Source organism: Bombyx mandarina, chromosome 06, assembly GCF_030267445.1.
Source record: "Bombyx mandarina strain Sakado chromosome 06, ASM3026744v2".
In the NCBI taxonomy this organism is placed as follows: Eukaryota; Metazoa; Arthropoda; class Insecta; order Lepidoptera; family Bombycidae; genus Bombyx; species Bombyx mandarina.
Window position 1 is genome coordinate 134,871 of NC_143213.1, and position 24,457 is coordinate 159,327.

The 24,457-nt window shown below is 41.0% G+C and overlaps 1 protein-coding gene across 2 annotated transcripts; it reads left to right on the plus strand.

Moving 5' to 3' along the window:
• The first annotated feature begins 302 nt into the window (after positions 1–302).
• On the plus strand, positions 303–16,157 carry Moca-cyp (nuclear cyclophilin protein Moca-cyp). 2 transcript variants are annotated; one of them, XM_089728221.1, is made up of 18 exons: positions 303–661; positions 1,375–1,480; positions 5,999–6,086; positions 6,516–6,545; positions 7,741–7,880; positions 8,498–8,615; positions 8,702–8,830; positions 9,063–9,135; positions 10,795–10,902; positions 12,134–12,206; positions 12,589–12,669; positions 13,023–13,085; positions 13,170–13,284; positions 13,377–13,559; positions 14,088–14,309; positions 14,549–14,633; positions 14,706–14,799; positions 14,883–16,157. In XM_089728221.1, the coding sequence occupies exons 1-18, from the start codon at positions 467–469 to the stop codon at positions 14,969–14,971; spliced, it is 1,992 nt and encodes a 663-aa protein (XP_089584347.1). In that variant the 5' UTR covers positions 303–466; the 3' UTR covers positions 14,972–16,157. The 2 variants fall into 2 exon arrangements, with proteins under 2 accessions (XP_089584347.1, XP_089584348.1); XM_089728222.1 differs by having other exon boundaries at positions 8,705–8,830.
• The last annotated feature ends 8,300 nt before the right edge of the window (positions 16,158–24,457 follow it).

Sequence of the window (24,457 nt, forward strand, 5' to 3'; positions counted from 1 at the left end):
AAAAGTCCACTGAAAAAATCTCAGTAAATGACCACTATTTTACTGAGATTATATTTCATCCCATATCATCTCATTTCATTTAATTTCATCCCAGTTAATTAAAGCCTCAAATTAATCATATTCATTTCATTTCACTCCATATTATCATTTTTCATATAAAGAAGAATATAAATTAAAATAAGACATGAATTAAAGGTCTTAGTTACCAGGTCATAAAATCTCTTAAAAAAATACACATAGTTAGGTACCTACTTAATAGCTATAATATTTTGTCTGTGGTGCAATATACCATCATAGAGTGTATAATCTATGATCATAGATTAAACACTCAATGTGCCATAAGCCATAAGCCATTGGTTAAATTTAATGCAACATACATTTAATCAATTCGGCATTGTTTATAGTGTTCATACAATTATTTTAACTTTCTGTGAATTTGTGAAGACCTTTAAAGTGGATTTTAATCATGACGGTAGACGGTGAGGATAAGAAACCGAGAGATCGTGTGTTCATGGATATTTCGATCGGCGGTATGCCATCCGGTCGAATAGTGTTCGAGCTGTTCAACGAGGTGGCTCCGAAGACCGCGGAGAACTTCCGGGCTTTATGCACTGGAGAGATGGGCATTGGAAAAAATACTGGCAAACCACTCACTTATAAGGTGACCGAAAACTACACTATTGTTTTTCTAATATTGATTATTGTAATGTTTTAACTCAATCTAAGAGGTAATTCTAGGTAGAACATTCATGCAAATTTACAGGAGTTAGATAACGGTGACCTATAGCGACCTGAATAATTAAAAAGAAGTGTTGCAAAATGATATGTACATAGCGGCTGAGTCTAGATTAACATACAATTTGTATGAAAGTCTCAAGTATATCAGGTGTCATGGAACAGTTCCTATAAAGGATGACAGGTGGAAATGCTGGTCGTTTCTCACACAGTAATATTACAATTATCACAAAAGTAATGATTAATGTTTCAATTAAAAATACTAATAACTAAATCAATTAGATAAAAACTTATCCTTAATTTTATGTTGATTTAGTAGATTATTTCTTCTTATGCTATGTTAAAAATTGTCACACTGTACTGTGAACAAAATTGTAGAACACCTGCAGGTGGCAAGAACTAAAGGGAGGAGGTTAAGGAGCTTGCTAGACCATTTACACTGATTTAATTTTTTTATCTGTGAGCTTCTAAGAGAGCTTGAAAAAAGTAAAGTCACTGAACTGTTTTCAGTCTATATTGATTGCAGTGTTCTTGTAAATTTGCTTCTGCTATTTATCAGCAGCATTCCGCATATTTATTGTATTCTAATTTACTGTTATTTAGTTGAATTTAGCAATCAAAATTAATATTGTTCTTCAGGGCATGGTGTTTCATAGAGTAGTCAAAGACTTCATGATACAAGGAGGAGATTTCACAAATGCCAATGGAACTGGAGGAGAGTCTATCTACGGTGGTACTTTTGAAGGTAACTCAACTTTATTAATCCATGTAAAACCAGATCACATCATCATCATCATCATCAACAGCCCACAGTCATCCACTGCTGGACATAGGTCTCTCCCAATCCACACCACTGAGCACACCCTGCTTTAAATTTTTTTAATTGTATGAAAAACATTGTTTTCTTGAAACTATTTAAATGAATAGCTATTAAACCTCTGGACTGCTAACAATAACTGTGCCAAATTTCATCACAATTAGCAACAGTTTAGAAATGCATAGAGGACAAACTGACTCAGTGGTGCAGTGGTTAAAATCTGACTGATGAGTTGAGGGTTTGATTTGCACATAGGGCAAAGGAGAAACCCGAAATCCATACAAACTTGGGCCTGGCGTTACAGTGCTAGAATTTGGGCATAGATTATAATACCTAAGAAGGTTTCATGAGCCCAATTTTCAGGTCTCCCAGCAATGGCCAACTTGGTAAAATCAGACAATGTTTACATTTTAGGTTATGTTTATTGTTCGAGTTATTTTAATAAAAAACGATATTTTTGGGGCTGTTTCCTACGAACCACATGTGCAGTGCACTTGAAGCTTATCACGATGAGGTTGTAAGTAGGTAGATAAGCGTAGGTGGTGAAATCAGATTTATTTGGTTGGTCTTACTGAAAACTTCAACTGAACTAAGGCCCACTTAAATCACTACCTGGCTGGCATTTGTTAATATTGTATCTACTAGGGGATTTGATGCAATATGATAAAATAAAAAAACACAACTGTGATAAATGGTTTTAGTCATCGTCTTCGTTACGATTATCATAATATAACAGTATGGTATCTAAAAATTGTGCAGGAGGCAACTGACTACCCTGATGCCGTGCCCAACCAAGATAACATATTATGCTATAATAATAAATCTCGAGAAATATGGAAAAACACATTCACTTGCGTACAAACACGAAAAGCGTAATCTATGCGAATAACAATACAGATTATTTTTTTTTAAAGGATTTTATGATCTGGTAACTAAGACCTTTAAGTCATGTCTTATTTTAATTTATATTCTTAATTTTATGAAAAATGATAATAATTAATATGGAGTGAAATGAAATGAAGATGATTAATTTGAGACATTAATCAAGTGGGATGATATTAAATGAAATGAGATGATATGGCATGAAACATAATCTCAGTAAAATGGTGGTCATATACTGAGATTTTTTCAGTTGACTTTTTGGAGGAACCCGAGAAGTTACGTCCAGCAGCTTTGTTTCATTTTCCCACATTTGTGCACTTTCACAGATATTAAACAGTGAATAAACCACCGTTATTGCACATTTAAACACTAAATAGACAAAATAAAACAATTCACACAACTTCACTCCTCGCGTTCCCGCCAAAAATTCCCAATACAGATTAAAAACATGCCTGTGCCAAGATACCTAATTGAGACGTTGACGTTGACATTGACATTCATTCCCCTTTTACTAGAGGATTCCGTGGTATAATCGATTACACCAAATCGATTATTTATATACTTAAAGAATCGTGGCACAACTACAATGGCGGTAATTCAAAATAATAATATCCATAACTGACAGCATTAAATATAGCATGAAAGGGTAGTTTTGCATTTTTATATGTGACTATGCCATAAAAAAACACAAATGTATCAAATGCTATATTTGTCAGTTGTAGATATTTTGAATTGCCGCCATTGTAAGTAGTTGTGTCACGATTTGATTTGATTTATTTACATTGATTAAAATACCTATAAAAACAGTCATTTATCCTAAAACAAAGGATAATTATTTATTTTTAACACTATCGATTTCCACTAAATCGATCCTATTTTAGGGATGCTTTATTTCTAATCCGCACGTTTGTGGAGCTAGTTACGTATATTGAAATAAGTGTTGCAGAGGTTTACAAAGATTGTTTAAAACAAAAAATAGAATTCTACTTATTTTCTACACTTGGCCATTGCCAATGAAGCTAAGATTTCAATAGGTTAATCAAGCAAAATGACGAATTTTTTGGCACATATCCCATTCGTGTAACGCTTAGGCCCAGAATGGGGTTTCTCCTTTGCAAATAGGCAAACATTTGTGTGATGAACAGGTTTGTTTGCTCTTTGTGTAGGTGTTTATTATCTATATGTTAAAATTGTTGGATAATTTTTATAAGTCCAACATTTCAACAAATCACGAAATGATTATTACTGTTTTCTAGAAAATTAATGAACAAATTACCCTATTGTTCTACTATAAATATGAATTACTTTTGTCCCACAACACATTTTGGCTCGTGCAGTCGAACGGGGCAGAGCTCTCTGTTGCTATAGTTGTGCACCTCAAATGTAATAAATAAAATTCATAGAAAAATTGAGTCTTAATTACTGTCACTGTGGCAAGACATGATAATGATGATGTCATCATTTTAAAAACGTCATAATACCAGCTTAATCCGTCATATTATATTTAAACATATATAAGTATCTTATGTCAATCTCTGGTATCCTAAACACAGGGAATCCTATTATTCGGCTGGATGACTGCATTATTTGTTCCCAGTAATTATTATATTATTATTATATGAACATACATTTAAATACTCATTTCAATTTACATAGATAAATGCTGCACAGTAAATGAATTCAAGGCCTAGCTAGTTTTAAGCTTTGCAGCAGAAATAGGCAGATAGTATGGTATAGTTGGGAAATAACATTGACATCATGATATCAGTGGGTTTTGGAAACCGTCTAATACCAATGTCATGCAGTCATGTGCTCATTGTTACTTAACGAAAAGTAAAAAAGATAAACCATAAAAATACATAAAAAATGGGTTGCATGTAATGTAGAGCTTTGAGATTTCTTAACAAATATAGATAGATGTATGGGATATCAAACAATTTCTTTTTTGGCAGGACAGTTATGTTCTTAGATTTAATATAAAGATTGTAAAGTTTTTAATTAAAATATTTTTCTCAAATAATAATGTAAATAAATTAAAAAGAAATAAATCTTCACATCACCATGGGTCGAAATAAATTAATAAAATTTGATAATTTGTTCTATATGTTAAGAAAACGTCAAAACAAACTTCCAGGAGGAAGTCTCAGTCAAAGGAAATTATACCTAGTCAGGTCATAAATTCTGTCACATGTTCAATGTAAAATAATTGAAACAAGTTTATTCATTATGTAACCATTCATATACCAAAATGAACTTAACAAAACATAGATTCTTATGACACTAAAGTTTATTCAAAATGACCTCCGTGATTTTGAATACAGGCCTTCAATCTGCGCGGCCAGTCGTCTATTGCAGCACGAACAACCATGTCAATATCGGCGGCTGCCTTAATCAAAGATGTCTTGAGTGACTCCAAATTGGGATGAGGCTTTGAGCACGCCTTTTCCTCCAAGTGTTGCCATATCTTGTAATCTAACGGATTCAAATCTGGACTGGAGGAGGGCCAGTCTTCGTGCCGGATGAAGTCGATTTCACGCGCCGCCAGCCAGTCTTGTGTGCTCTTCGCTCTATGAGCTGGCGCCGAATCTTGTTGGAATACCCAGTGCCTGTTATTGAACATGGTATGAGAAACAGGTTCCACAAGGTTCGTCAGGACTGTATTTTGATACACAACTGCATTCGTTTTTACACCTTTCTCACAAAAATGTACCTCTGTTAAGCCCCAATAAGAAACTCCCAACCATACCATGAGCGAGGATGGAAAATGACTTCGTTGGACACGCGGAATACGGTTGCTCGCTTCTTTACTACTGTGTGCGTACACCTTATGATTTTGTTTGTTGTAGCTCTCTTCTACGATAAAAATTTTTTCATCCGAAAAAAGAATTTCCTGATATTTTTTTCCCGCGTACCGCTTCAACAAAGCGCGGCATCTCTTCAGTCTCAAGTCCATTAGACGAGCATTAAAACGATGTCCTGTTTTTCTTCGATATGCCCGAAGCCCTAAGTCTTCATTTAACACCCTTTTCACCGTGGTTCTGCTTAACCCATCTGAAGGGCCAACAGTTTCTGCTTACGTTTGGGATTTCTTTGAATTCGCGCCTTCACAGCTTTTATCACTGCTGGAGTCCTAACAGACCGAGGGCGACCACTTCTTGACCTGTCATCTACACTAGAGTCTTCATTGTATCGTTTGATGGTACGATAAACGAATCTTTTGGTTATATTCAAAATTTTCAGTATGTTAAAAATTTGAATTGGCGCGTAACCGCAACGATGCAACGCAATAACTGCAACACGGTCTTCTTTAAGCGTCCACTCCATATTTAAAAATGAGTAAAATTCTAAAAGTATACATTTTTATTTTCATGAACAATTCGAAATTCGAATTCAATAAACTTTTTTGTGGCCAGCATTCTAAAAGAAAAGTTTTTACTGTGTGACAATACTTATGACCTGACTAGGTACAAACTATATAATTCCCTTTGAGTAAGACTTAAATATTACAGGAAAACTTAAAAACTTTGATTTAAAATTCATGGCAAAAAATTGTTTACATTTTAGACGAGACATTTGAGCTGAAACATGATAGGCCATTGTTATTGTCAATGGCAAACAGAGGAAAGGATACCAATGGGTCACAGTTCTTTATGTAAGTTGTGGAGAGGAAGTGGGTAAGACTGTTACAAGCAACAAAATTAAATTCACAGTAAGAATGTAAACAAAAACTAATTTTTAAAACTATTAGTATTATTTATTACCTCAGTTATGTGAAAGGTTGCAAGGGTGTCAATGAAAACAAAGGTCACACAGTTTGGCTGGGATTACAAATAATGATATATTTTGCACTTTTTTCATGTCAACATGCAGCAGTCATCACGATCATATAAATATTTGTATTACCTGCAAAGATAGCCGTCTGGCCCGTCTGGTGGGAAGTCGGCGCCGTCTCTCATGGACATCAGCAATGAAGGCTATAGACCGGTCAGGTGGCTCTCTGCGAGGAGTCTGCGCGGGCCAGCCAGCGGCGCCGCGGCGGGGGGGCGCCGCCGCCATTGTTGTTCTGTTCTGTGTGTTGTAGAACAACACAGCCGGCGCCGCATCTCGACAAGTGAGTATCCACAACCGACTCGCAGCTCTGTTGGTCTAGATCAGAGGTTGGCAACCTTTTGAGTTACAAGAGTCAAAAATTACGAATCTCAAAGGTTTTAAAGAGCCACAAAAAAAATTCTTGCCAACAATAAATAGTACTTGCATAAATAAATTTCATAAGTAAAATATATATTTATTCTTATATAAGTAGTGTTTTTTACCACAAATTAGATTATATAAATGGCATTATTAGATAATCACTTATTATTTAAGCAAACAATAAAAACAAACATTTACTTACAACAATGGGCTAACAGATAGAAATAATGCCCAATCCTCGTCAGTCGATTCAGAACAATTTTTAAACGTTTTTTTTTTGTAAAATAAATCATATTTGCGTATGGAACTAAAGAGCCACAGTTTCATATCCAAAGAGGCGCATGTGGCTCGTGAGCCCCAGGTTGCCGACCCCTGGTGCAGATTGTTTCCGAATGGGGAGTTTTCCTAATGAAATATTGTTTTTTTTTGTCAACTTTATTTTGTTGGCTGTTGACATCCTCTTACAACACAATTAATTACTAAACTAATCAATTCCCCCTTTTTTTCGAAAATTACTAATTCGTAGTCGGAACTCAGTTTCAACGCTTTCCATAGTCAGATTTAATCTTCACATTTTTTGTCGAGTTTTGGGAATACGGCAGAAATGGTGTAGCCGCAGGGGTCCACTGGAACCAGTTAAATTTTGAAAGTGATCTATGAGAAAAAAAAGGTTGGGAACCTCTGGTCTAGATTGACTAAATCAACCGTTTAAGGAAATTTTATAAAAAAAATGGTTACAAAAATGTCCACTCGCATATTAATGTAAAAATTAATGTAAATGTGGAAGAGTTGGGTTCGTTGGCTGGTGCTCGCGCCGCACACTACCATCGAAGTCTCAATTGTTGTGACCACTTCTCACTCAGTTACATATACCTGTGGCAAGCTATCAACTAAACCGCCACCGACAATAGCGCTCCTGTAAATTATACAAGGTATAACTTAGTGAGAAAAAATGTATTCAAAACTATGTACGTCGTTAATTGAAAGAATGCAAGCTGCCGCACAGAGTCGGTGGAGTTGCGGCTCTACGCAAGCTCTCTGCAAGCTCTCTGCAAGCTCTCTGCGCTATGAAGTGTATCCGAGGACAAGACTAGTAAGAGAGCGTCGGTTGTCAGTGTGCACGTAGTGTTCGGGTCGGTGGTGGGGGGCGCGGCGCTGGTGCGGCAGCTGGAGGCGCTGTCCGTGGACCGCAACGCGCGCCCGCTGCAGGACGTGCTCGTCGTCAACTGCGGAGAGCTCGTCAAGATCAAGACCGGTACGTTCCGTCCTCGACCACTTACATTACATCTTGGAGACTTCACTAATGTAACGTTCACGATTGACTTCCGTGGTGAAGGAATAAACATTGTGTAGTAAAAATCAAACTCACAAAATTATAATTTGCGTAATTACTGGTGGTAGGACTTCTTGTGTATCCGGGTAGGTACCACCACACTCAGCTTGCAGGATGGGGCAGCGGCTGTAAAAACTCAGACTTAAGGTCAGAGCTCATTAGAGTCGCCCGGCACTCACTCCGCACCGCCCCGCCTCGCGCGCGAAGCATTCTTTATGTGGACCTGTATGGGGACACCGCAGCGCCACCGGAGCGCCACCGGAGCGCCACCGCAGCGCCACCGGAGCGCCACCGGAGCGCCACCGGAGCGCCACTGCAGCGCCACCGGAGCGCCACCGGAGCGCCCTCGGACTGCGCACTGCCTACGTCCGCACAAAATGAGCTCTGACTTTTAGAACTCATGCCTTAAAATGAGGGGCGGTATTAACTTGGTTGATGTTTGTGGGCTCCGGTGACCACTTAACACCGGGTGAGTCGTGAGCTCGTCCACACAACTGAGCATTAAAAAAATAATTCTATGTAAATATTCTTATCAACAGTAAAAAAGCGAAAACAAGAGATGGAAAAAGACGAGAGCGAAGCCGAGTCTGACCCGTCGCAGAAGAAAGATAAGAAGAAGAAAAAAGAAAAAAAGGAGAAAAAGAAAGAAAAAAAGAGGTATTATATTGTATTCAGGCGGCTATAACACAAGTACAAAGTGAGGCTGACGGCTCTGTACCATCTCGTGCGCCTTGTGACGTCAGCAGGGAGGAGCCCGGCCACCCGCTGGCGCTCAGCACGCCGCTCGACCCGCGCGAGATCCCCGCCGTGCCCCCGCACAGCTTCCTGCTGCGGCCCGAGGGCGCCAGCCGCCGCGACCCCGCCCGCGACAGGTGCCAGACAACTCACTTCACGCCACGTCATGTTCACATATTTTTTAAACTTAACTATAAAGCATAAATTAATTAGAATGAGAACAACTAACACATAAAAATACTTTTATTTATTTTCGTCTCTGTTTAAATTTTACAAAACTTGCACAATTTTACTGCGGAGGGGTGAGACCCCCCCCCAAGTACAAATGTAGTGCAAGGAGGTCGCTTACTGACTTGTGCTGTGGTCCAGAGGCCGGTACCGCGAGAGGGACCGGAACGTGTACACCCGCAGCGGGAGGATCATCAAGGGGAGAGGAGTCTTTGTAAGTACGCTCCACCGGCTCCGCGCCCCCCGGGCCCGCACCCGGGTGTGATGGGGGATCAAGTATGAAATTGCCGTTCTACTGTAATAGGTACTTCGAATTGACACAGAACCTTCATGGTTTAATATTTTGAGTGCAACTTTTTTCAAATGGTACCTATGAGGTTTTTCTTTTAAAAAATGTGCAACATTCGATTTATCGACTTTCAGTTGTTTGTTGTATTCAGCTCAGACAAGAAAGATACGATACTTCGAAAATTCGAGTGATTTTTGAATACGAGATCCGACGCGGAACTAACGCTGCAGAAACAGCTCGTTTCCTATAAGATGGCAGCAATGTATAGATAATTATAGTAGATATTTTGTTTAAATAAATATGTTAAATGAAAAAAAAAACGAATATAATTTTTTCTGTACAAATCTACAATTTCATACTTTAACCCCTAATATTAAGTCCTTACATATGAAATTAGCGTTTTGTCGTACTGACCACTTTGATTTGAAATATCTCCCCTTTGGTTAAGAATTACAAATTCAAATTTATAAATTCATTTAGTTGGCACATATGAATTTTGAAAACAGTCATTCATTTGTTTTTCCTCATTATTTTTTCCTTTGGCGTCGCTTATTACCGCACCATGGACAACATGAAGTATCGGTATATTTACGAGTACGCAGTGCTGCCGACACAGCTCGAAGGATGAATGACGTGTCCGGCGCTGGAGCCGCAAAAGAAGCGCGGTACGTTTTTAGTTTCAACGTTTTCGTTCTGGAAATTTCGATATTCAGAACCAGCCCCATAGACGGTCCGAGACCAACGTGGACAATCAAGAATTATGGGCTATTGTGGAAGCGGATCCAACACAGAGCACTTGAGAGATAGCTGCAGGCGTTTTGGTGTAAGTAATAAAACTGTATTAATCCACTTGAAGCAAATTGGGAAAGTAAAAAACTTGAACGATGAATGAGTTGAGTGATTGAATTGAGTGAATCGAACTTGCAAACGCGCGTCGACTGCTGTGTTACTTTGCTCAACCGACACAATAATGAAGGAATTTTGAATCGAATCATTACTTGTGATGAAAAGTGGATACTGTGCGATAATCGGAAGCGCTCCTCGCAATGGCTGAACCCTGGGGACCTAGCCATATCCTGCCCTAAACGACAATTGACTCAGACAAAAGTTACTTGTGTTTGGTGGACTAGCGCCGGTGTCGGCACGGGACAGCTTTCTAAAATCTGGCCAAACGATTACGGCAGATAATATCTATTGTCAGTAACTGCAAACCATGAAGGAAGAACTAGCTGCCAAACAACCGAGATTGGTGAATCGCTCCCTGCTGCTTCACGACAACGCAAGACCGCACACACACACACACACACACACACACTGCGCAACAAACAACCACTATGTTAGATGAGCTACAATTGGAATGCCTGCGACTCGCCGTCTCGTGGTATTTTAGTAAAGGGATCAATGAACTACCTATGAGATGGAAAAAGTGCATAGATAACAACGGTACATACTTTGACTAATTAAATAAATATATTTTACAACAAAATTGACTTTATATTCCTTCGGTACAAAACGCCAATTTCATATGTAAGGAGCTAATATAAGTGTAGCCCCCGGCGGCTCAGGGCGCGGTCTCTGTTGCAGCGGTACCGCACGCCGTCCCGCTCCCGCTCCCGCTCCCGCTCGCGCTCGGGCACGCCGCCGCACTGGCGCCAGGCGCAGCGCCGCATCATCAAGCTGTCCGAGTTCGAGGTGAGCAGAGGCGTCCACACCGCACTTAATAATCTTATTCAATTATGTATTTTATTAGCATTCGCAAGTCGTCGTGGCCTAAAGGATAACACGCCCGGTGCATTCGTATGTAGCGATGCACCGGGGTTCGAATCCCGCAGGCGGGTACCATACGTACTCAACAAATGTTCACGATTGACTTCCACGGTGAAGGAATAACATCGTGTAATAAAAATCAAACCCGCAAAATTATAAATTGCGTAGTTACTGGTGGTAGGACCTCTTGTGAGTCCGCGCGGGTAGGTACCACCACCCCTGCCTGTTTCTACCGTGAAGCAGTAATGCGTTTCTGTTTGAAGGGTGGGGTAGCCGTTGTAACTATACTGAGACCTTAGAACTTATATCTCGAGGTGGGTGGCGCATTTACGTTGTAGATGTCTATGGGCTCCAGTAACCACTTAACAACAGGTGGGCTGTGAGCTCATCCAGTCATTTAAGCAATAAATAAATAAAAAACAATGTATAATACAAGTTTGAAGGAGACATGAGCGTGCCTGTGATTTAAACTTTACTTAATATGGTAATTTAAAAAAAAAAAAAAACCTAAAGTCGTATTCTGATTCATTACATTATCACTTTGTCTGTTTCAAGGTTGAAATATATATTTTTTGTAACTTCTGAAAGGCTATATAGACAATATTTGGTCAGACAATATTTAAATAAATCTCATTTACATGTTATACATATCGGTAGTCTGGCGCTCCGTTTACAACGTCAACGGGATTTTTGAACGGAACTTGGCGCCAGATTCTACCGAATCTGTGGATTTAGCTCTCGAAACCCCATTATAATGGAAATAAATAAAGTTGCTGGATTGCTCTGCGGAATTGTTTGAGATGATCCCACCATCTCGTTTGTACCATCGCACCGCCCGCCACCGGAGTAGAGTTCATCCATACTATTTAGAACCACTGCGTTTATCCACAGTGCGAGATCTTTTTTGCCACGTACCATCCGGCTATGGAATGAGCTCCCCTCCACGGTGTTTCCCGAGCGCTATGACATGTCCGTCTTCAAACGAGGCTTGTGGAGAGTACTTAACAGTAGGCAGCGGTATGAGTGCGTAAACCAACCGTGACCATTCACGTCCACGTTGCGCTCAGACTGGCAACGATGAGCGCTCGTGAGTCTACGTAATGTAACGTCACGTGCGCGCGCGCCGGCGCGATTAATGATTGCAATTGTGTGTCAGCGCGCCGAGGTGGAGCGAGCCCAGCGCGAGCAGCGCGCGGCGCGCCGGGAGCGGCCCGCCCGCGCCGACACCGGTGCGTATGCGACACACTGCGTGTTCATAATTCACTCTGTTTATTTACAAATCATGCTTTTTATATAATCTATGCTTGACTTCAATTTCACAAGTCAGACGAGTCTTGTTGTTACTTTAAATATTGACAGAGAAATAAATATAACTTACCATCAAAACATGATCTCCTGCAGTCCCCTTTCTTGATGAACACATCAGGTGACCACCGCTGGAGACCGCTCGAGACTTAGGCTTCAACACTCATGATACACTCTCTAATCTAATGATTCTCTATCACATTATTTGTGTTGCCCATTTAATAGTTCATTAGTATAGTCGGTGATCTCGTGTGGGACTCTAGGGACTGCACGACGCTAACTTTGTATTTAATGTTCGCGGCACAGAGGAGGGCGGCACCCCCGAGCGCCCCGCCCCCCCCGCGCCCCACCCCGCGCCCCACCCCGCGCCCAAGGGAGGAGCCGCCGGTCAGTTGCATATCATTCTACATTTCTTTCTACCCAACTAATTTGCTTTTGTTTATATATTAATAAATTATAGTCATTCGTATTTCAAAGAAGACAAACTAAATAAAATATATGAATACTGAAATTATTATAAGTAATTTATTTATTTAAGGATTACCAACAGGGCTTACATTAAGACATAAAATAACATTGACATGTATAGAACAATTGCTAACTGCAATTCTAATTAGAGGCAATCACAGCATGCCTTACATTAATATATCGACAGAGATTTAACAATAATAAATAATAATAAAATATTGGTATTATTATATGGTAAAACAAATATAGTTAATTGAATGTGTCATGTGCAGACGCGAGCGGCGAGCGCGTGGACTACAACGCGCTGGACTTCGAAGCGGACACCGAGCACGACGGTCAGTGCCGCCGCCGCTACTCCGCGCCACTGCTCCGCGCCCCACACCCACACAACATCTAATGTTACGATTTTTCGTGAGCAGATGAACATAACAACTTCCGGAAACGCAAAAATGAAGGCTCCCCGACGAGGACGTCCTCCCGGGCAGAGAAACTCGCCCTGGCGCTCGGAGTCAACCCCAAGCACGGGGAGGACAGGTCGGTAGCCCTTCTGTCACATCAAGAACTATATATACCGGGATCTAGTGGGACGAGGGCAAGAAACAAAAAATAACATGAATGTTTTCCAGCCGCGACAACTACCGCCCCCCGCGCGACGCCCGGCGCGACCTCCCCCCGCGCCTCCCCTCCGCCGTGACCCCCGCGCCCCCCGCCGCGCCCCTCGCCGCGCCCCCGGACCCCGCCGCGCCCTACGACCCCGTCACGCTGCTGCGCTACTCGCTGCACCGGGACAGGAAGGCATCCGACACCAGGTCATTATTTATCATAACTATGTGACAGTATTTTGAAGCGGAGTACGGGAGGAACTGTGCCGCGACCTCGGCGCGGACCGAGCGTCGGACGAGAAGGCAGGGGAGTCGTTTAGTGGGGGACCTTTATCTGGGCAGTCTCAAGTACATCACGCGTCCCCCTCCGCTGTAATAATGTTCACGTCGTGTCGACGTGCCGCGGGCCGGAGATGCTGACGGGCATGTACCGGCGAGAGCTCCCACGGGAAGGTGGCCCCGCCCTGTCTATTTCTACCGCGAATTGATCATTCTTCGCTATTTGACGAGTGAGTCAGTCGCTACACCGGACAACGAGCCGTCCGGGACAGCGCACGCTACAGCAAAATCAACTTTAAATAAATAAATAATAAAATAAAGAAGTAAAGTTCTATTTTTGAGAGACCTTCAACGGTTTGTTTAAATTGAATCTATTACAATATGCTTGTTTTTTAAATCGAAAATTAAAATACGGCAGTTAATTTATTAGTATTATAATAAAGTTACAATTTATAGGAAAGAAGAGCTCGAGCGAGCTGAGCGCCGCGACAAGGACGACAAAACTGACCGCCACAAGAGCGACAGAGACGACAAGCATCGCAAGCGTTCCGAGTCCAGGGGACGCGACCGCAGGCCGAGCGACGGGGACCGGCGCAGGACCCCCGACCGGGAACACAGGGGCCGGGGGGACAGGGACAGGGCGCGGGACCGGAGGCGGCGGTCGCGCTCCGACGACAGGTTCGGTACCACGAGTCAGGTTGCAAGCATCCCGCGCAGCGACGGCAGCGCGCCGCCCGGGCCGGCCACAGCACCCCAGCACTGCTCTTAAATCCTTATAGTTATTATCATTTACATTTAGCTTAGAGAACAACTGTCGCGGCGTGGCTTGTCGTGTCGCGGCGTGGCGTTACGTCGCCAGTCCTTCGTGCTACATTACGTACCTGTCACTCGGCTGCTGATGACTCTGTATGTTTCAGGTCCAGCTCCCCCCGACAGCGCCATCGCAAGAGGTCCAGAGAGGCGCCCGGCTCCGACGCCGCTCGCCCGGACGACAAGCGGAAGGTGAGTACCGTCCCGGCGGGGGGGGGACAGGGGGGCGCAGTGCTGTCTCACGGTGACCGTTGCTCCCCGCAGGAGGACGAGCGGAACGAGGCGCGCAAGGAGCTCATGGAGATCGTCCGTCTCATCAAGTCTCGACAAAAGAACAGGGAGAACAAGACGTCCGCAGGTACGGGCCCGCTCCTCCACGCTGGTATTCGTTAAATAAGTAGAATCTATAAACATTAACATATTAAATGTTTTGATTTCTAGTGAGCAAAGACAAGGAAGCCGGCGAGTCTTCCGGCTCGGAGCCCGAGGCGTCGCCCCGCGCCCCGCCCCGCGCCCCGCCCCGCGTGTAGCTGCACCAACACGTCACTCTACATAAATATGGCCGATGCAATATACAAAAGTTATATGAATGAGGCGCCAGATCCTAACACTAATTCAATACACTGACAAGAAATCGGTTAAACAAGGTTCCGTAACAAATGATCACGTGCCGGAGCGCCGCCCGCCCGCGCCACCGCGCAGCCTCGCAACCTCATGTCGCGTCGCGTCGTGCCGCGTCGTGCCGCGACGTGCCGCGTCGTGCCGCGACGTGCCGTCGCGTTAAATTTTAAAATATTTGTTGTTGTTATGACTCGTCGTTCCACAATTTTATCAATATACACTTTGTAACTTTACCCGATTTAATTACCACTTGTAATTAAATCGTTTTTCCTCGTGCATTTCAATCGAAGTTTGCGTGCCAATTTATAAGTATAATTATTATTCACCTATTTGTTTAATATAAGCTCCTGCAACCCGGGTATACCATATTTTGGTTAAGTTAAAAATTGTACATGATAGGTTGGAGTGCGCCCCCCCCTCCCCCCCGCGCGCTGCGGTAAACTTCAGTTCAAATAATTTCCCCGTAAAACGAGTGACGTCATTGTATAAGACTTTAGTTCCTTCGAGAACATTGTTTGTTAATTAAATCATTTTATTAAGTAATTCGCGTTAAGAATGCTGTTAATGAAGTGCTGACCAATAAACTAAGAACAGCTTTCAATTTTGTTCATTTATCGGTAGGATGAAACTAAAATCGTGGTGAAACTCCGAGAGCACGCTTCCGTTTTTTTTAAATATCCATAATGAATTCAAAATAATGTATGTTTGTGTTGAATGTTTTATGACAATAGTTAAAGTTAGTTTGGTGACATTTAATACATAGTTCTGTGTGACCTTAGTGTGACTAATTATAGATACATGCATGTGTTAACTGAACTCACGCGACAGAAGTGAAACTTCCCTAAGAAGGCCGAGCCCCGCGGCGCTCCACAACACACATTTGCGCGGCACACAATAGTAAGGGGATGTCCCCCCCCCGTCAGTACGTGCAGTTGAGAAGTGTCACTTCACATAGTCCGCGGCGGCGGGGGGAATGTTCATGAATGGTTGAACGGTTTCTCTGTGCTCAGTTTAACATTGGTAAGTGTCGAGTGTATCGGAGCGCCCTCCCGCGGAGCTCGCTGTCCTGTTCAATAAACTTGATGAACTCTGAAACGTGTTTAATTTATATTAGAGACCCCGGGCGACCCCGGCCCCGGGCTCGTCCTCTGCCTCGTGCTTATCCTTGTGCCACACTTTTAAAACGAAGACATCACATTGAAGTCAATAAATTACAGAAAGAAATCTCTTGATTCACAAGTTAGAAGTTTTTAATAAATTGCTGGGAATAATTATTGAGAGATCAATTATTTTTAATTTTTTACAAAAACCATGGAAGCCGCATCCGGCGAGGTTGGAGGTGCTAAATGTATGATAGGATGCTATTGTTGCGTTTGAACCTGAGGAGATATTAAGGTCCACAGTCGCGTGTCCGCTGACAAGTGACTGCCGCGGCGGGCGGCGCGGGGCTCGAACCGTGAATGTCTTTTTTTCTTTTTCCCTGCCTATACTGATAGCCTTGAGAGGCTATTTCAGCTTCTTGACGTATAGGTGAGCTCACAGGACTCAAAACGGAGTGTTACTAACACTGGGCCTAGCAAGAGCAGTGCTTCGCAGAATCTACCACCGGAGAAAATGTCGCTGTTGCATACTCCCATTAAAAAATCCACTTCCTTTTTTACATCGTCGTGTTTTTTTTTTTTGTTGCCTAGATATGTGGACGAGCTCACAGCCCACCTGGTGTTAAGTGGTTACTGGAACCCATAGACATCTACAAAGTAAATGCGCCACACACCTTGAGATATAAGTTCTAAGGTCTCAGTATAGTTACAACGGCTGCCCCACCCTTCAAACCGAAACGCATTACTGCTTCACGGCAGAAATAGGTAATTCGTCGTGGCCTAAAGCATAAGACGTCGGGTGCATCCGTATCTAGCGATGCACCGGTGTTCGAATCGGTGATAGGACCTCTTTGTAAGTCTGCACGGGTGGGTACCACCACGGAATAGATAAATAAGGTTGGAAAGGCCTTTGCTCTAATTTTGTACTAGAACCAGTGTCGCCGCTTCATCCCCATTATTTTAATTTCTACACATACACATACTGTGATTACAAGTATTTCGCACACAACAAAAACACCCACACATAAAGCTCAGGACAGATATTCGTTCGCAAACTAGCACAAAACACCCGTAGGTATGCCTACTCACACACGCAAAAAGGCAACAAAAATGTTCATATACGCTAGTGCTAGATAAAATCGATATTCTTTATCGATAAATTATCTGATCAATGAATGGGGAAAATGAAACATGAAATAAATATTGAAAAAAAAAAACTATTTTACTTTTATTAATTACAAATAGTCATTGTCCCTGGAATAAAACGTATTTGTTAAGCAGTTGGCGCTTGCTATTAATTGCGAATGAATTTTTCAAAACTAAGTGTATTCTGATTTTTTTATGGTTTATATTTCGTTCGTACGTCAACGATACGTCAACATCTTGTCAAATTTGCTCCTCATTTAATTTAATATCTTCGAGTGTTGAGTAAAGTGCCGACTCTTAGTCATTGTGGTAATCAATAATTAGTGTATTTCCGTCATTTTGAAGCTTCGATAAGGACGTTTGGGATATCGTAAATACATTTTCGACGCAAAAACATCTGGATTGCCGCATTAAACTACCTTCATTACATCTTCGACGCGACGGTCGGTTGAAATAACGACACAGGACCGTACTCGGCGTACTGTACTTCAGAGGTGAATTCAGCAATATTTTTATTTCATTAAATATATTTTTCTCTTCCGATCATCAAAATGGCAACCCTTATCCAATGTGCGGGATGCCTCGATAAAATAAAGGACACGCCGTTCTTGCGCTGTTCCCGTTGTGATGCCGTATTTCACCACTCCTGCTTGAATATTTCCTTGAAGGATTATGCTGCCATGACCAATGAAATCAAAGCTGTCTGGTTGTGCGTGTTATGTTGTAGCAGGGACCGAAAGGGGGGCGATAATTCTGACACACCGGTTCGAGTGGCGTCCACTCCGCAACACGATTATGTCACCCACCGTACCAAAACTCGCGTGGTCGACCATAGCTCTTCTTGTATGCCAGCTGAGGGGATCCGTGACATTATTCGAGAGGAGCTACAGAACTTGTTTAAGATGAGTTTCTTGCCCAAGCTAATGGAAGTTCAGAACGCTGTGTCAACCTTGGAATCTTCGCTATCATTCTTTAACGAAGAATTGGAAAGGATCAGATCTGTGCAGGGTGCTCAATCTGCAACAATGAAACAATTGGAGCGAGAATGTGAAGATCTCCGTGTGAACAATCGCGGTCTTATGGCCAAAGTTGCTTTTCTGGATCAACAGTCGCGGTCCTCCAATATCGAGATCCAGTGTGTTCCTGAGCACAAGCAGGAGAACTTAATGAACATCGTGCAACAGTTGGGAAGAACAATAAAGTGTGCTATCGGCGAGAATAGTATCCAACACTGTTCGAGAATGGCTAAATTAAACAGCACTAGTCCCCGTCCCCGGTCTATACTCGTAAGATTCAATAGCCAACGCCTTCGTGACGAGTTCCTGGCATGTACAACCAAGTTCAACAAAAGCAACCAGAATGACAAACTGAATACTAGTCACCTAGGTATCGGTGGAAATAAGAAAACTGCAATCTACGTTGCTGAGCACCTAAGTCCTGAAAATAAGGCACTTCATGCCGCAGCCCGCACCAAGGCAAAAGAACTGAACTACAGGTACGTGTGGGTGCGAGATGGACGCATCTACATGCGCAAAAATGACGAAAGTAAATATCTCCACGTTAAGAATATCGATTTGTTGAATAATTTGTCATAAGCTTGCTACACTTGCCATACCATTACTATAGGGCGCTCTTCATAATCTTAACGTGTATTACCAAAACGTTAGAGGCTTAAGAACAAATACAGTTGAGTTTTTTGGGAATGTGGTCTGTTGTGGTTTCGATGTGGTAATATTGACGGAGACCTGGCTGAACAGTGGTATTATGGATAACGAACTCTTTGACGATCGCTATATACTGTACAGGAGAGATCGAGAAAGTCGGGGGTTCCACAGCACCAAGGAGGGAGGGGGCACGTTAATTGCAGTGTCTACGCGTTTCAGATCGTTTCGCTTGTTCGATCGCGAATCGGATTGTGAGGATCTCTGGGTCAAGCTTGAGTTGCGTGATACTAAGAACAGATTGAAATACTTATACATCTGCGCTGTTTACCTACCTCCACCTGCTCAATTTCATATACTAGAATGTTTCATTAATAACTCCAATCGTACATTGGATGATCACAGCGGCGAGACCCTTATAGTGGGGGACTTTAATATGAGCGGCATAAATTGGATAAAAATGCATACGTCTAGCCTTTCATGTGAAACTACAAATAGTTTACTGTACAATGAGCTCATTGATTTCATGTCACTCAACAACTTGGGTCAGTACAATTCCTGCTTGAATTCTCGAGGTAAAATATTGGATCTTATACTAAGTACCATAACTATTTCAGAGCTTGAAGCGTGCCCAGATCCACTCTCGGTTATTGATCCTCTTCATCCTCCACTACAGTTCTGTGTTACTCTTGAGTGCTCTGAGTCCTTACTGCCAATATGCTCTTCTAAATTACACTTTTACAAAGCAGACTATAACAAAATTGTTAGCGACTTAAGTGCTATCCCATGGGAGGATGAATTGACGGCCTGTGCTACGGTTGATGATATGGTCGCAGTATTTTATTCCTACCTAAGAGTGTTAGTAAAGCGGCACGTTCCTAAATTTGTACCACGCAACAATCATAGCCCCATCTGGTTTTCAAGCATACTAATTAGAACGCTTAAAGAAAAATTTAAGTATAGGTTGAGATTTCGCAAATTCGGTAATCCCCGCGACGAATTAGCCTTTGTGTTGCTCAGGAAACGCTGTTCTAAGTTATTACATCTAAATTATACCAGATACTTGGAGAATCTGGAGTCGTCTTTAGCATCTAACCCTAAGTTAATTTGGTCCTTTGTAAAGCATAAAAGAAGTGGAAAAATTACATTGCCCGGCGAAATGTCTCTTGACGACACTACAGCAACGAATGGATCTAGTATCTGTAATCTTTTTGCTGCCCATTTCTCCTCAGTCTATAATACGACCAGCATACACAGCTTTAATGAGTCTGTTGAGTCTTCAAATATGAATTTCTTGACATGCATTTCTGTCACCAAGTCTCAGATTTACAGGGTTTTAAAAAGACTTGATGTAAACAAGGGAGCGGGCTCAGATGGTTTACCGTCTATATTTGTTTCCAGGTGTGCTTACGCATTAAGCTCACCACTTTCAATTATTTTTAATAAATCTCTGAGCTCTGGTGTATTCCCTTTGGCTTGGAAACAATCACTGATTTTGCCGCTATTTAAGAGTGGTGACACCGGCATGGTGAAGAACTATAGGCCTATCTCCATTCTAACGGTTTTTGCTAAAGTTTTCGAAATGGTGTTGTATCCCGTTTTGTCTTGGCATTTTAGACAGATTTTTGCTACGGAGCAGCATGGGTTCATTAAGGCAAGATCCACAACTACGAACTTGTTGTCTTTTGTCGAGGACTTGACTCAAGGTGTTGACCATGGAGATTCATTAGACACTATATACACAGACTTTAGTAAGGCCTTCGACAGAGTTAACCACAATTTACTGCTGTCGAAGCTGTCATCGTACGGGATTGCTGGTACACTTTTGCATTGGCTTCAATCATATTTAACGAACAGATCGTCCACGGTTGTTGCGGGGGGTCACTCGTCGATGTCCTTCCCAGTTTTGTCTGGGGTTCCCCAAGGCTCTCATTTGGGTCCTCTACTTTTTAATGCATTCATCAACGACATTGGCTCGTGTTTTCGTAGCACAAAGTTCTATATGTTCGCCGACGACTTAAAATTCTTCAGGAAAGTAAACTCATCTCTTGACTCTGAATTATTGCAGAGGGATTTGGACAGTTTGTTTGGCTGGTGCAGTGCGAATGGCATGAGTCTGAATATCAGTAAATGCTATGTAATTCGTTTTACTAGAAAAAGACGCTCATTTTCCCGAACGTATCATATTAATGGTGCACCACTATCTGAGGTAGACTCTATTAGGGATCTGGGTGTGACCATTGATAGTAAGCTGCAATTCAGCACACATATTCAGAATATTACCAGAAAGAGCTTTAAAACATTGGGATTTATATTTCGCAATTGCAAAGATTTCAAAAAACCACACACTAAGATCACAATTTATAATGCTCTCGTACGCAGTACCTTGGAATATTGCTGCATTGTGTGGAATCCTTACTATGAAATATACAAGAAACGATTGGAAAGTGTCCAGAAACGGTTTCTATGGTACTTGTCTTACAACTACAATCTGGGTAGGAAGTTACCCAGCTATGAAGATAGACTTTGCCACTTTAATTTGGACTCTCTTCTAAACCGGAGAAAACTAATGGGGGGTATATTTCTGTACAAATTAATTCATGGAATAACCGACACGCCTAATCTATTAACCCAGATAAAAATATCAGCCCCTAAGTACCTACCAAGAACGAAGAAATATAAACCGTTTATAAGAAAGCCCGCTCGTTCGAATTTAGGTGCTTACTCTCCCTTAAACAGAATCCTTTGGGACTACAATAATGTCCACGGTAGCGCGGTCTCCGTCAATGTTCCTTCGGAGTCGTCCGATTGCGCTGAACTTATTTTAAGTGAAATAGATGTTTTTTCTGATTGTCTCACTACTTACAGGAAAAATCTGTCGCGGATCATCTCCCAATTAAATTAATCATAAGCAATGAATGAAATGTATTCAAATCTTAGCTGTATATTTTTTTTATTTTTGATGTTAATGCACTGTCGATTGCACCTATAATTGAGGTGACATCAGCCATGAACTTTTGTCAATTTGTCAATGTTTTGTATTGATGATCACTTTGTTGGTGCAACTTAATAAATAAATAATAAATAAATAAATAATGGTAAAATCATTTTCAGTAAAATGTTTAGAGCAAATAGTACTTGTCTTTGTCTCCAGTTTCCTCTACCTGTCACGTCAATCCATTGTTCCCTGGCGTTAGGTTCTTTAGGAAACCTAACATTTATAATTTATTGCATTTTTATTTTATTTTTTCTCCAAATTAGTTGACTGATTGACATAATGATAGCTAATATTGACATAGAGTGGTTACTACTGTATTGATATAATTATGTGTTTCTAATTCATTTCCTTTGTATATTTAATTAATTGAATTAGTATATTGTTCATTTTCTATTTGTATTGTTGAACTGTTTGTGTGCTGACTATTGTATTATTATTATTTTATGGATTTTTTCTGAAAAAAATGTTTTAAAATAAATAAATAAGTCAAATAGCATTTTACTTAGATTTTATTACGTCTTAGATAATATAGTAAATACCCGTAAATGAGAGGTCCGCATGTCCCATGTACCTTCACATTAATTCAATGATAATAATTCAATAATAATAATACATATTTATTTTACTTAAAATACGTCTCACTAAGAATATACTAGGTATCATTAATTAAATATAAAATAATGCAAAAATTATCCATGTCAAATGTAAATATAGTCGAGAATTCTGTCGATGATTTTATTTCACCACATGGTCACCTCACTATCGACAAACTAGCGCCGTGCACCACGGCCAATCAGGGCAAAGGCCGAAATTTCAAAGATAGAAGTGTAGAGAACGCAATGCATGTAGTACAGTGGAAGCTGACTTGGTCATTGCGTTCATTGGGCGAGTACACATCGCGCAATGTATGCTATTTATAACTTGCTGCAATAATATTGTTAATGTTTGGAATTTCATAATGCTCAGTATATTTTTATGTTTTAGACAAATAATATTGTAATTAAATGGTAATTTCGACTTACCGATCGAAAGATATACCTCCTCGCTCTATACTTGAGGTCTGACTTTTTGTTTTACAAGTTATAATTGCACAACACGGCACTATAAAGCGGAGATCTGTTCGCCAAAGTAGTCCGAAGGGCACTAAACGCGGTGAATGAAAGAATCGGTTGAGTTATGATTGTAGAATCATAACTGTGGCACGCTTGCCCCGCCTACATTACCATTCCAACCTTATTTATCTATTCCGTGGGTACCACCACCCTGCCTATGTCTGCCGTGAAACAGTAATGCGTTTCGGTTTGAAGGGTGAGGTAGCCGTTGGAACTATAATGGGAATGGGTAGGGTATATGGTACACACAGAGGGCTACGGAGTGCTCAACTAGCAGGCTATTGCATAATACATGCATAAAACTTAATACATTTTTCAATATATGTACTTACTACATTTTAAAATAGATTATATAACAGTAAAAATCTTCCGCATTTAGTAGGAAGTAATAATGCAATTTTGGAGGAAGCTAGTTTACAATTAATTAAAAATATCACTCGTCAAGACAAGAGAAAGAGATATATAATTCTCTCTAAGTCTCGCTCCAGCACTCCAACAAAAGTGGAGGTCGCGCGAAGAATGGGCGGATATGGATACCTAATTCAAATATTAGTCAAAATACATATTAGTGCTCTACATTTTTATCTTGTACAAATTTTTCTTTTTTAAGTCGCTGGTTACTTCAAACTTAGTAATTAGAAGTTTAGCTTGCCAATTTAGATGTAAATATAACTTTTTGTCTATGTCAATACTGTCTATTAATTAATAGTAATTGCAAATTTCGATCCCGGAAGTCATTAGTGTCTTTCACTCTCTTCAGGGATTATATCCAGGACTATATTGTGGTTTCTTTGGTTTTCGCTAATTGCTATCTATCGTGCTAATATTGACCTGGGCCTGACACTGACACTGATATAATAATAAACACAAAATAGTTCGACAAATTTATGACAAAATAAATGACAATAAAAGAAACAATTGTGTAAGTTTTGATTTTGATTAAAGATGGAAGTGTAAACTAACGAAGGGTGCAAAAGAAAACTTTTTGGCGCAATCGAAGCTTGTTGCCAAGTTTTCTCAGTTAAAATGACACACGGACGTCGGCAAATACACAAATTTAAATTTTTAGCGGCGCATGAGTTATTATGAAGATGTCGTCTATACTTTGTTTTCAAAGTTAGTTAAATATAATAAACTAAATTAAAGAAAAAAAAACCGAATAACATTCAAGGTAATGTTTTACTGAAGGCTTCACTTACCCCGATTGACTGTATTGGGTGACATTTGAATATTGTGCTAACTACCAGCCAGTCTTCTTCTTCTTCTCGCTTCGGTTTCCTCAATGCTGAGGGTCGTCACCACCTCCTCGCAACAAGAGTTTATTGTGAATCACTATGCCATTTGTTCCTATCTACCGCCGAGTGTAGAGCATCGTGAA

Coding starts and splice junctions, on each gene's coding strand:
- Moca-cyp (XM_089728221.1), top strand. CDS start 467: ATGACGGTAGACGGTGAGGATAAGAAACCGAGAGATCGTGTGTTCATG. Junction 6,546..7,740: donor CCGGCGCCGCATCTCGACAA/GTGAGTATCCAC, acceptor GTCGGTTGTCAG/TGTGCACGTAGTGTTCGGGT. Junction 12,670..13,022: donor GCCCAAGGGAGGAGCCGCCG/GTCAGTTGCATA, acceptor TGTCATGTGCAG/ACGCGAGCGGCGAGCGCGTG.